General features: G+C 41.2%; 1 protein-coding gene across 1 annotated transcript in view; it reads right to left on the reverse strand.

The window, feature by feature from the left end:
* LOC126298075 (tachykinin-like peptides receptor 86C) overlaps positions 1-6157 on the reverse strand; it is a 115495-nt gene extending 109338 nt beyond the window's left edge. The window contains exon 1 of the mRNA XM_049989394.1: positions 5984-6157. Within this exon, the coding sequence (XP_049845351.1) occupies positions 5984-6157 (174 nt within the window). The remainder of the gene's footprint in view (positions 1-5983) is intronic.
* Between the last annotated feature and the right edge of the window lie 7184 nt (positions 6158-13341).

The raw sequence follows: 13341 nt of genomic DNA on the forward strand, positions 1-13341 counted from the left end.
CAATGTGAGCGCGACCCCAAGCCCCAGCGAAACCTTACGCATTACATCAAGAATATTAGGATAAGAACTTCTACCGGCTAATCTTGCAATAAAATATAACAAGAAGTCAATGTAATACGCAAGAAATCACAGCCAACTCAAACGAATTAACTTAGGTGTGTTAAAAGGTAACAGGCAAATCTAGAGGGCTGACACTCAAACAACTACAACAGTCACTATATTTAAAACAAACATTAATTTTCTTGAAAAGGGCAAAATCTTATCAGAGTTACGGAACTAAACTATCCAAACGAGTCAAGATTCACTGGGCCACTAGCGTTTGCTTACCACGGCCGTAGGCAATTTTTCAGCCGTTAAATCAGTCAGTGAAGCAACGACTCAAATTCAAATGTGTGTGAATTGCTATGGGGCCAGACTGCTGAGGTCATCGGTCCCTAGACTTACACACTACTTAAACTAACTTATGGTAAGAATAACACACACAACCATGCCCGAGGGAGAACTCGAACTTCCGGCGGGAGAGACCGCGCAATCAGTGACATGGCGCCTCTAACCGCGCGGCCACTCAGCGCGCCGAGGCAACGACTTCCAATACAAATAAGACTCAGTTTCGATCTCAGTGGTCACTAATACGCATGGAGGCCTAGAACATTTGTCACAGTCAATTTTAGGTTGGATGACAAGGCAAATAGACACTGAACAAGTTGTAGTTATAAAAAATTTTAAAACACATTGAATATGCCACTCAGATAATTTCAAAGAGAGGCACCAAAAGATAAATTTAACACTTGAGACAGAGTGATGGAGAACCACAGGCAATACAGCGTAGCACGAGCGACTTCAACACGAGAGCACATGTGTCAATCAAGTAAGTAGTTCCTTAACCCCAAAGGGTAGAACACACACCACCAGAAAATGGGCAGGACTCCAACACCCACATCAGCAACGATGCCTCCTTAGTCCAAAGTAAACCGGCAGCGTCGACATTAGGCCAAAGTATTGCTGACCAACACAACTCTACCGACCACCGGCCGCTTAGACAATCGTGCGCCCTTAAGCTCCGTGAACAGCTCACCGTACGTCGCATGTGCCTCTTGTCTCTCTCTTCCTGACTGCGACCGACTGCCTGCCCAAGCGGTCAAGAACCATCTCCAAGTAACTGCAACCAAAGAGGCAACTAAAAACGAACCGAAGTGCCACCCGGCGACTAGACAGAGACGAATCGCGCCATTAGGCAAAGATGCAAAACCCAGAACGAACCGACACGGCTCACGTACAACGTCAAAAATTATGTACAATATTTTCATGTCTATCTCACTGTCACCACCATCTCTATGATTCATATACCACAGTAAATTTTCTCTGTCACTCTCTCTCTCTCTCTCTCTCTCTCTGTCCACTCTGCCACGTTATTAAATTTCATCTCATATGTGTGGCCGTACAACATCAAAATAGCATGTGCAATATTTCCACATCTGCCTCATCATTATGACACATAAGCGCTTATATTGAGACTAAAATTTGTAAAAAAGTTTAGTTTCTTTCTGTGAACGCAAGAGTCGATATGGAAATGTCGTCTTTAAAAACAACTTTCAATTTTCTAATACCAACTGAATGAAAGTGCATAAATAACTATTTGTTAATAATCGTTATATGATTGTCTGAATTTTCATTGAAGTAAATATGAGTGTAATATTCTTAGGGTCAATTATTATGTATTAGCACTTTGGAACGAGATGTACGCAAGGCGGAGATCCACTATGGGTTTCACATTGGATTGCTTGGATGATCTTGGAGCGCTGAGTGGCGCGCAGGCGTCGAAAAGGCGGGAGAAGAAGAGATATTACCAGTGTGTTCGGATTTGGAACTGTATTATTGCCGAGGAGATGAAATTGCGCAAATAGTGTGTTATAGAAAGTAAGATACTGAGATTTGGTGTGTTTGGTGGTATTTGTGGCGCTCTGTAGTCTCCTAAAATTGTGGGTCGCAAAATGCAAGATTGTCTGGTCATAAACTAGATGGAATTCTGAGCCATGGCCACTTCAAGAACACTGATGTCTGCTGTAAACGTGGTTCGCAATACATTTGTCCGTCAGCTGTGATACGTGAAGAGCTTAACAAATTGCCAGCAATTAAAACTTTGCGATGGTACTTCTACAGCTTCAACATTTAAGACAAGAAAGTTTTCCTAACTTTAATTGTGCTTAGAGCTATGCCAGAAAATTACAATCAGTTATTATTGTATCATTTTGGAATAATATCAGATGTTGAAAAAGCTTTGTAAATTATTTCTCCAATGGTCATTTTCTGAACCCTGTTTCTGGTCATAAATTTCATAGAAAAGGTTTGTATGTAAATTTATACGATTTATAACATCGTATCTGGGTCAAAATTTTGCTACAATGCTTGTTTCTCGAATGCTCCAGATAATTATATTCCAATTATTATTGGTTCATTTATATATAGTGATCGCTTTGCTAACTTGCTGATATCTGATTTTACTTCAAAGTAATATTACATTAATTATGTAATTTAAAATGGTAGCCGTTGTGCTACATAGAACTTTCACAGTTTGCATCCATCTTATCTCCAAATAAAAGGCAATTAGGAATGATAATTAACTTTATTTCACTAAAATCAAAATTAATTCAGGAACATTAAAGTGTATTTTGTCCTTCAGAGTTGGCGACCGAAATCTTCGTAGAATAATATTCATTACAGAGTGATTGGCATACGCTAAGGTAATACCAGTTGTCTTAAAGTCTTCAGATTAAATGCTGCTGTGTTCAGGATGAACTAAGTTATGAAGAACACAACGCTGGTAGCTAGTGCAGGTGAAGTTTTATTTGTATATGTTCCAAAGTTATAAATCGAATCCCTTATCCTCATCATGCTATGGTAAAAAATGTCAGTGATAGTTTTGTTTTCTTTGCCCTGACAATGAAGTAAATTCCAGTTAAGTTCCACATGGTCAATGTTAGTTGAAAGTATTTAGGATACAGCCAGTAAACTGTTGTTTTTTTTTACAGTGCAGAACATACGCTAATACTCTACTGACTAAAAGAAAAGCGTTAGCAGTGTTCGGAAAAGCGTTTGTCACAAACGGCGTTTTTTGTAACTGCACAATGCACAGACGAGCTACGGGCCGCCCCTGCACAGAAACAGATGGACGTGCACCCAATTTGCAAGAAACAGCCAGCAAGTAGGACTGTGGTCTCCAGACGTTAAAAGTTTGATACTGTACACCATCTAAACATTGCTGCAAGTAAAAGTTAGTGACACTAACAACTCATACTTGTCATTTTTGTAATTAGGAAAATTTCGTAAGAAAATATCGGACAGGTTAGATGGGTCCGACTATACCGCAACAAAACTTTTCCAGATGTTCTGTTGTGGACTGGTTTTAGAAAATTCTCTATCGATCTTCTCTAGGACAAGGTTAAATAAAATAGGTGAAATGGCATCCCCTTGTCTCAGTCCAGTGTACACCTTAAAATCTTCAGTTTCTCCTACCGGTGTCTTTATGCGACATAAACTTTCATCTATACACATTTTAACTAATCTGATTAATTTTGAAGGTATTTTAAATTCCTTCGTTATATTTAGAAGTGTCTGCTATCATAGGTCTTTTTAAAATCTACGAATAATATGTAGACATCTGCATTGAATTCCCACGCCTTCTCAGTTACTTGTGTTAAGGTGAATAAGTGATCTAATGTGGATCTGTTTCTGCGGAAACCGCATTGGTAGTCCCCAATCAGTTCTTCTGTTATTGGTATCAGCCTGTTGAATTGGCAGCTCGATAAGATTTTCTAGGTTACATCCAGTAAGGCAATTCCTCTGTGGTTATCACAAACAAGTGGATCATCCTTCTTAAATATGGGGCACACAATTGCACTTTTCCAGTCTGCAGGAATGGTTTCTGGCTCCCAAATTGTTTCTATTACAGCCTGTATTTCTAATTCCAGTTGCGGGCCTCCATTCTTTAATAACCCAGGGTATATCTTGTCCTCGCCACAAGCCTTGTTATTCTTTAATTTCTTTATTGCTTGTTGTATTTCATTTACTGATGGGGTAGTAACTGTATCAGCTGTATCAATTGTATCAGGTTCTTCCAATTTCAAGTAAGAGTGTGGGTCATTGCAGTTGAGAAGTTGTGAAAAGCATGTCTTCCATCTTTTTTGTATCTCACTTATGTTGATCAATATTTTCCCATACTGATCCTTTATAAACTGTTCCCTTTTATTGACTTTAGCAAAGGATTTTTTTATATTTTGATACATCTGCCTTGTCCTGTGATATTGGAAATCATCTTCTGCTTCTCTGATTATATTGTTATCGTATTCCCTTTTCTCTTGTCTTAGGGTTCTTTGCGTATCTTGACGGAGTTTATAGTATCTTTCCTTCAATGTCATATTGTCCCTTTCTTTAATCCATGCATTCCTCGAATTTCTTCTTTCCAGCACTTTTCATGACACTTTGAGTTAAGCCAAATTTTATTAGGTCGTTTTCTTTCACCTATGATTTTGGAAGCTGCTTTTTGAATACAGTCTTTCAGGTGTCTCCATCTGCTTTCGAAATCCTGTGGTTCTGCACTGGTCAGTCTCGGTTTTGCTAGATTGCTTTTAATTTCTTTTGTAAAATTTTATTTTATATCTACTTTCGCCAGGTTTCCTATGTTATATCTTATAATTTCTTCTCTATTTATATTTACTTTCCATTTGAGTTTCACTTTCTTTTTTGATATGATTAACATGTGGTCTGTGTCACAATCCTCTCCCCTAAAGGTTCTGACATCTTTAATACTGTTTTGGAATCGTTTTTGGATAGCTACATGATCTATTTGATTGACCACCTTTCCATCTGGTGATATCCATGTTCCTAAATGAATGCGTTTATGTTGAAATTTTGTGCTGCTTATCGTGAGACCATTTGGCATTGCAAAGTTTATAAGTCGATTCCCATTATCTGAACTTTCCTCGTGTAAGCTAAAAGTTCCAATGGTTGATTTGTAGATTCCTTCCTTTTCTACTTTGGCATTAAAATCTCCTAACACTACTTTCACATTGTGCCTACTTAATAAGTTGTACGTTTGTTCCAGTTGGCTGTAGAATTCTACTTTCGTGTTGTCATCCTTATGACGTTCACAGTTAATTATAATTGTTGTTGATAATCAAAATATCCACGGGTGTACTGCCGGTATACAGTGTCCAACGGGCACTGTATACTGTGTACCGGCAGTACACCCGTGGATTTTTGATTAGCAAATACGCCGGGAGAAACTCAAGAATCACATAATTGTTGTTGATGTTTACAGTATGAAGACTGATTTGATATACCTCTCCAGAGCATTCTACCTTGTTTAAGTGACTAGCCTTACAATAAAATGGTAGAAATTATTTATATGGAAGGTGACACTCCTCTAATCACCTTCTCCACGTACTAACTGATGTCACTGTATATTATTAGTGTATTACTACAACTGAGAACAGAACATTGTGCGATATCGATTACACCATCGTCGACTGCACCCGGGATGCCACGCGGCGCTCACAGCTAAGCGAAAGTGAAAGACTGCTGGGTTGGTCCAGGTTACTGTGCCCACTTTCTTCCTCTCTTGAAATTCTGAAACGAGAAGCCATACGTTTGAGATAAATGAAGTAAAGAATCTACCTAGCTTAGGTAATTAATTACTTTATCATGTACATGTAATGCTTTGCGAAACCGATGTTTAACTTTTTTTCGGAATTTAGCCGTTACGAAGACCCAGCGTACCTTTCCCCCGTTGTCCTCCTGAATCCAAATATCACACAGGACATTTTTATATGGAATCGAAGAAAACTGAGAATGTACCTCAAGAAAAAAATTTAAGAAGTGCGACATAAAGCCAAACTGGTATTATTGCAACTAAAATTCAGTAAGCATAAGCTTATAAAGCGGCACGAAACGAACGTCGATTGCAATAGCGTGTGAATGTAGTCACTTTGTTACTGGTAGCTTTGCAGTAGTACGTCGACACTGTAGCGGTGAGCAGAATACAGCGGGAGTGGCTGCTAACAGGTGAGGCAGGAGGCAGCAGGTGGCGCTGCGCCCAAGTTGCTAATCCCAGCCCTGGGCTGCGACCAAGCGGCGGCTGCGGCAGCACGCACACCCGCATCTCTCTTTTGTTTACGAGGGACTGGCCTCAGGTTCGCGGCCCACCCCGCTGCCATTTGCATAATCAGGGCTGGGACGCCGTTAGGTTTCTCCCTTAGAGACAGCTGTGCCTCGTACTGAATATGACAACACGTCGCAGGCAAAAGCAACAGTGTTAGTCTGAGGTACAGTACTTTACACTTCTTGATATGATGCCAGATCTCTGCCAAACACGTGTTGCATATCAACTTCTAATTGGTTTGATCTGCGTCTACATCTGCACTATGCGATCAAAAATATCCGCACACTCCTATATAATGTGGAATTGATGTTATGAGGCGCGAACCCGCCCGTATAAAAGGAGACGGGCAGTATTTTTATTGTCAGGAGAGAAGTAGTAACAAGAGAGTGGCTCGGTCAGGAGGGCTCAGTGACTTCGAACGTGGACTAGTCATTGGATGTCAACTGAGTAGTAAATCCGTCAGGGAGATTTCTTCCCTTCTCAAGCTAACGAAGTGGACTGTCTATGATGTGGTTCAAATGGATCTGAGCACTGTGGGACTTTACATCTATGGTCAGCAGTCCCCTAGAACCTAGAACTACTTAAACCTAATTAACCTAATGACATCACACACACCCATGCCCGAGACAGGATTCGAACCTGCGACCGTAGCGGTCACGCGATTCCAGACTGAAGCGCCTAGAACCACACGGTGTCTATGATGTCACTGTGAATTGGAAACGCGAAGGAATAACCACAGCTAAACCAAGATTAGCCATACTTCATATACTGATGGACAGAGACTGTCTGGCTCTGCTGAGCGTGGTTGTAAGAAATCGCATCAGCGGATACAGTCAATCGTGAGTACTGAAGTATTACCAGGAGTCCAACTAGCACAATGATCGAGCGTAGGATTTTAAAACGAATGTAGTAGAATGATCGAGAAGCTCCTCATAACCCAGTGAGTGCTAAGCGACATTTGAGGTGGTTAACGAGCGACGCCACTGGACAGTGGATGACTGAAAACGAGTGATTTGAAGTGATTAATCCCGCTACACCCTGTAGAAGCCAATGTAAGGGTTGGGGTGCCTAGAAAACGTTACCTGTCATCGGGTGTATTGTCGGCTGAGAAGTACGACAGAGGTCATGCTACGGTATGGATGTTATGATTAGGGTGTTGTCCCCCTTTTGCGCTTAAAAAACGTCAAATGTAGAAGGATAAGAACACATTTTAGAACAGCAGAGGACAACATTTTACAACAGTAGAGGAGCAGTTCGGAGACGATGATGGTTTGTATCAGCATGACAATGCACCCTGTTGTAAAGCATGATATGTGAGGAAATGGCTAGTGGAGAATAAAATTTTTGAAATGTCCTGGCGTGCCCTCAGTGCTGACCAGAACGCAACGGAACACGTTTGAGTTGAATCAGATCGTCGACTTCGCTCCAGTCCTCATTGTACATCACTCTCTTCTCTGATTTCGGTTGTTGAGGAAGAATAAGATGCCATTCCTCCACAGGAGTTCAGGTACCTCATTTAAAGAGTCCCCATCGGATGTCAAGCCGTCACAAAGGCGAAAGGTGGATTCACCCCACATTATTGTTCAGTAATAGGCATCCGGATACTTTGTATTAGATAGTGTACATGATTACTCTGCAATTCACACCTAAGTGTTTTACAGCGGGTACATAGACCAATTCTTAGATTATTTCTCTGCCGTTCCGCTCTCGAGTAGCATATGAGGAAAACGAACACCTGAATCTTTCCGTCCGAGCTCTGATTTCTCTTTTTTTGTGACGATGGTAATTTCTCCCTATATAATAAATGTAAAGCACCAGTTTGCTTTTGTTCCACAGTACATAGATGGCAGTCGATAAACTATTTTAGCGTTCGTAGGAGAAAGTTGGCGACTGAAATATAGAAGCAGATCAAGTGCAGCAAATACATTTTCATTTCTAGATTCTACATTTCTTTTGAACACTTATCTCTATGGCAGCTTACTACGCTCCTGGAAATTGAAATAAGAACACCGTGAATTCATTGTCCCACGAAGGGGAAACTTTATTGACACATTCCTGGGGTCAGATACATCACATGATCACACTGACAGAACCACAGGCACATAGACACAGGCATCAGAGCATGCACAATGTCGGCACTAGTACAGTGTATATCCACCTTTCGCAGCAATGCAGGCTGCTTTTCTCCCATGGAGACGATCGTAGAGATGCTGGATGTAGTCCTGTGGAACGGCTTGCTATGCCATTTCCACCTGGCACCTCAGTTGGACCAGCGTTCGTGCTGGACGTGCAGACCGTGTGAGACGACGCTTCATCCAGTCCCAAACATGCTCAATGGGGGACAGATCCGGAGATCTTGCTGGCCAGGGTAGTTGACTTACACCTTCTAGAGCACGTTGGGTGGCACGGGATACATGCGAACGTGCATTGTCCTGTTGGAACAGCAAGTTCCCTTGCCGGTCTAGGAATGGTAGAACGATGGGTTCGATGACGGTTTGGATGTACCGTGCACTATTCAGTGTCCCCTCGACGAGCACCAGAGGTGTACGGCCAGTGTAGGAGATCGCTCCCCACACCATGATGCCGGGTGTTGGCCCTGTGTGCCTCGGTCGAATGCAGTCCTGATTGTGGCGCTCACCTGCACGGCGCCAAACACGCATACGACCATCATTGGCACCAAGGCAAAAGCGACTCTCATCGCTGAAGACGACACGTCTCCATTCGTCCCTCCATTCACGCCTGTCGCGACACCACTGGAGGCGGGCTGCACGATGTTGGGGCGTGAGCGGAGGACGGCCTAACGGTGTGCGGGACCGTAGCCCAGCTTCATGGAGACGGTTGCGAATGGTCCTCGCCGATACCCCAGGAGCAACTGTGTCCCTAAGTTGATGGGAAGTGGCGGTGCGGTCCCCTACGGCACTGCGTAGGATCCTACGGTCTTGGCGTGCATCCGTGCGTCGCTGCGGTCCGGTCCCAGGTCGACGGGCACGTGCACCTTCCGCCGACCACTGGCGACAACATCGATGTACTGTGGAGACCTCACGCCCCATGTGTTGAGCAATTCGGCGGTACGTCCACCCGGCCTCCCGCATGCCCACTATACGCCCTCGCTCAAAGTCCGTCAACTGCACATACGGTTCACGTCCACGCTGTCGCTGCATGCTACCAGTGTTAATGACTGCGATGGAGCTCCGTATGCCACGGCAAACTGGCTGACACTGACGGCGACGGTGCACAAATGCTGCGCAGCTAGCGCCATTCGACGGCCAACACCGCGGTTCCTGGTGTGTCCGCTGTGCCGTGCGTGTGATCATTGCTTGTACAGCCCTCTCGCAGTGTCCGGAGCAAGTATGGTGGGTCTGACACACCGGTGTCAATGTGTTCTTTTTTCCATTTCCAGGAGTGTATAAATGATGGTCTGAAGATCTAATTTTTAAGGCATTTTATGTCATTGCCCACACCTGTATTAGTTTTAAGCACTGTTGGTTCAATGTGTGTAGCTCGGAAGATTCTTAACATCGAACGTCTTTGTCTGAGACATTTTGTGCTTTGGTATTTACTGCGAAAAACTCCAACTGTCTGGCATTTAGTGATATACAGTGGTGACTCACAATATTCTTCTTTCCTACTATTATTATTAACTATCATAGCCATGGTGATTAAATAACATGCACACAACTTTATTTACGCAATACGAACAAGTGATGTACATAATGCCTTTCATTACTAGTTTTCGTTATTATAAAATTTTAATCTTTTTCTGTGCCTCTGGCTACTATGGGACTTAACTTTTGAGGTCATCAGTCCCCTAGGACTTAGAATTACTTAAACCTAACTAAACTAAAGACATCACACACATCCATGCCCGAGGTAGGATTCCAACCTGCGACCGTAGCGGTCGCGCGGTTCCAGACTGTAGCGCCTAGAACCGCTCGGCCACTCCGGCAGGCTTTTTCTGTGTTTTTTTTAATTGTACTGGATTAGGTTGCTTTGATGTATTTGTACACCAAATGAGGCAAGGTGGGTGGAGCTTAATCATACATAATTCCCAGCCTTGTTGCTTATCTGGTAAAAGCTCCTTACTTTAGACAACTGTCTGCTATCTAAATTAAGCTATTATCTCATCGCTTCTGCTTCAAGTATGATAGTTTGGAGGATTTTAAAATTAATTTTTCATCATCATTAAGTGTAGTACCGTAAACGCTGTGTCTAAAACTATGTATCACACTAATTCTGCAAGTGGTTGTCCCACTGAGATTTTTAGCGAAATGAAGAGTGTTTGAACTCGCTTTTAAACCTACGTATGGTCTACCATATATAACATATTCTACATTAACGAAGAACTTTATTTTTAATTACCTGAAGTCATTCCATTTTCAATTGTTTGTAAGCTACCTCTTACCCTGTCGCCATGAGTCAGCACATAAAACGAAATCTTCTCGCTCTAGGCGTGAAACATTTTTGTCCTGAACGACTGTTAGTTCCTCATTTTGCCATCTGATGATGCAACAAAGCATGCAACAACTACAACTGACTTCAGGGAACTCCAAGGGAAGTTTTGATTAAGAAGGCACTAAAAACGTGAAAAAGGGAGAAAACGGCGCACTGCAGACTCACAGAACTCATTAAATACTGGAAACATTAATTTTCTGTAGCAGCTCTTAATGGCCAGGAATTTACCTTCATTTACTTTCGGCCGTAGTTCCTGTGCTCGAGGATGTTGTAAAACAGCTACAACCGAGATACACCGACCGTAAATCTCGTCATTTGGATGTTAATTGTCGTGAAGATGTATTCCTCATGCATTACGTAATGAGCAGTGATGAAACATTACAGGAAGGCCATTTAAAAAAAAAAATCACATCTCATCCCTACTCAAATTCTACAAAATTAATTTAATGATTTTTTTGTAGCTCTATGTTCCAATAGGAGTAATTCATTCCATCATTATCGTATTTTAGTGTTGTTCTTCGTAGATTTTCTTCATTTATCCTACTTTTCTCCTGTATATGGTGTCATTATCCTAATTCAATATCAGGCGAATTCAACGAGTTGAACTCTGTACTTAATGAAACATTAATTTATGGATAGTTGATCATATAACTTCCATGGGCAAGTAATTAAAGTTCACTGTTTTCTGTTATGAATTATTTTTGAGTGCTTATTTGGGGTTGCATTCTTAAACTGATGTGTGTACCCTCTCAGAATACTTTCCGGTCAACAAGATTCACCGGAAGTAAATATTGAGGATATCCAGCTAAATTTGAGAAAATCTTTTTCGTTATTTCGCACAGTCGGCCAACGTTCAGAATTTCAAAAATAAATGTCTCCCATGTCCAAATTTTTCAACATGTCGTGTAGAGTATCCGGGTTCAATTGTAACGAAATTCAGTTATTTTGTGATTATAATCCACTTATTGCAGGAAAATTATGAAATTTATTGAATTAAATCCTTACTTCTTTGTAGTAACGAATATCTATTCATTATTAACAGTTTGTAAGTAGGCTGTTTAGGTTTTTTTATTGGTAACGCCACATAGGTCTCTGTATGAAAAATCACTGGCTGTGCTGTGTGCAGTCAGTGGCTGGTTGGCATTGTTGTAATACTCGCCATTGTAGTGTTGGGCAGCTGGACGTTAACAGCGCGTAACGTTGCGCAGTTGGAGGTGAGCCGCCAGCAGTGGTGGATGTGAGGAGAGAAATGGCGGAGTTTTGAAATTTGTAAGACTAGATGTCATGAACTGCAATATATATTATGACTTTTGATGACTATTAAGGTAAATTCATTGTTTGTTCTCTATTAAAATCTTTCATTTGCTAACTATACCTATCAGTAGTTAGTACCTTCCGTAGTTTGAATCTTTTATTTAGCTGGCAGTAGTGGCGCTCACTGTATTGCAGTAGTTCGAGTAACGAAGATTTTTGATGTTTCAAGTTATATAACATTTCACACTGTGTTACATATATTTCGCTGGTGTAAAGCACATGTATGTAAACTGAAGTATTGTAACACATTCACTTGGTGTCGTTAATAGTTTTGTTATGGTATATTTTCTTCCAAACAAATTATAACATGATTGTTCATGCCATTATATACTGTCTGCTATAATTTTTAAGACATCATACAGAAAGGTGAAATTCTGAATTGCAATGTAACACCTGTTTGTAAGGCTAAAAGTAGTCGTATAAATATTATAATACTGATAGGTAGGAATATAATATTCTAATATTTATAAGACGAGCATGCAGTAAACATAAATTATAATCTGAAAAATTATTCTACCTTTGTGTATCTAACGTGAGCCCACTTCGATCATGTTATACACTGCACCACATCCTCTCATGAGCTGTTGTTTTTTTTAATTGTCTATGCACACACGACAGAAACATTCACATCACCTTCGTCGTTCTCAGTTCCGCCGACCCAAAAGTGATGTAGTTTGAAAGAGTTCATTCTTTGTCTTTGGATTTTTGGAACTTATTTGTCAGCAGTTATCTTCGTTTTATTTGCTATTTCTACAAGTTCGGATTTCGGGAGTGTTTAGAACTGAACTTTTTCCGTTCCTTCTAGACGGGCATCTTGTGGGAGTTTTCTTCAAGCTGTCTCCAGGAGTCTTGGCGCACCATCTCACATGAAAACTGAAGCCTCAGTTACCTTCGGCGACGGGGCACTACTAGCCGATCTTCGTAGGATCCTTGGGGCCGTTTTTTGGATTTATTCTGTCAGTAACCTGGCATAGCGCAAAGTCTTAATCTAGAAGATGTTCTCGTAAAATGTCCAAATACCAGTTGCAAAGCATCCTTGAATGAATTTTACCCATAGTGGATGCTGGTGAACTCCGTCACTGTTCCTTTATAGGGTGTAGAAAAATTTCCGCTACCAGTCAGAATAAAAGGTTATTTATTTGTCACACGACCGGTTTCGGGCTTGTGTCCATCTTGAGGTATTTATACATTCATGTAGATGTTTATATTGTTGGAGATCACTGTATAAATACAAAACACTTATTTTCTGGTTAGTAAACAGATAGAAGTGAGAGATTTGTAAGTGACAAGACAGCATTTGCCGTAAATATATCTGTACTTACATAAAGATGAAGCATCGTTATTATAGGTACTGTCACCACAGCGTAACAATAATAACGATGCTTCATCTTTATATTAAGTACAGATAAATGCTGCCT

This window comes from Schistocerca gregaria, chromosome X (assembly GCF_023897955.1).
Source record: "Schistocerca gregaria isolate iqSchGreg1 chromosome X, iqSchGreg1.2, whole genome shotgun sequence".
Lineage (NCBI taxonomy): Eukaryota > Metazoa > Arthropoda > Insecta > Orthoptera > Acrididae > Schistocerca > Schistocerca gregaria.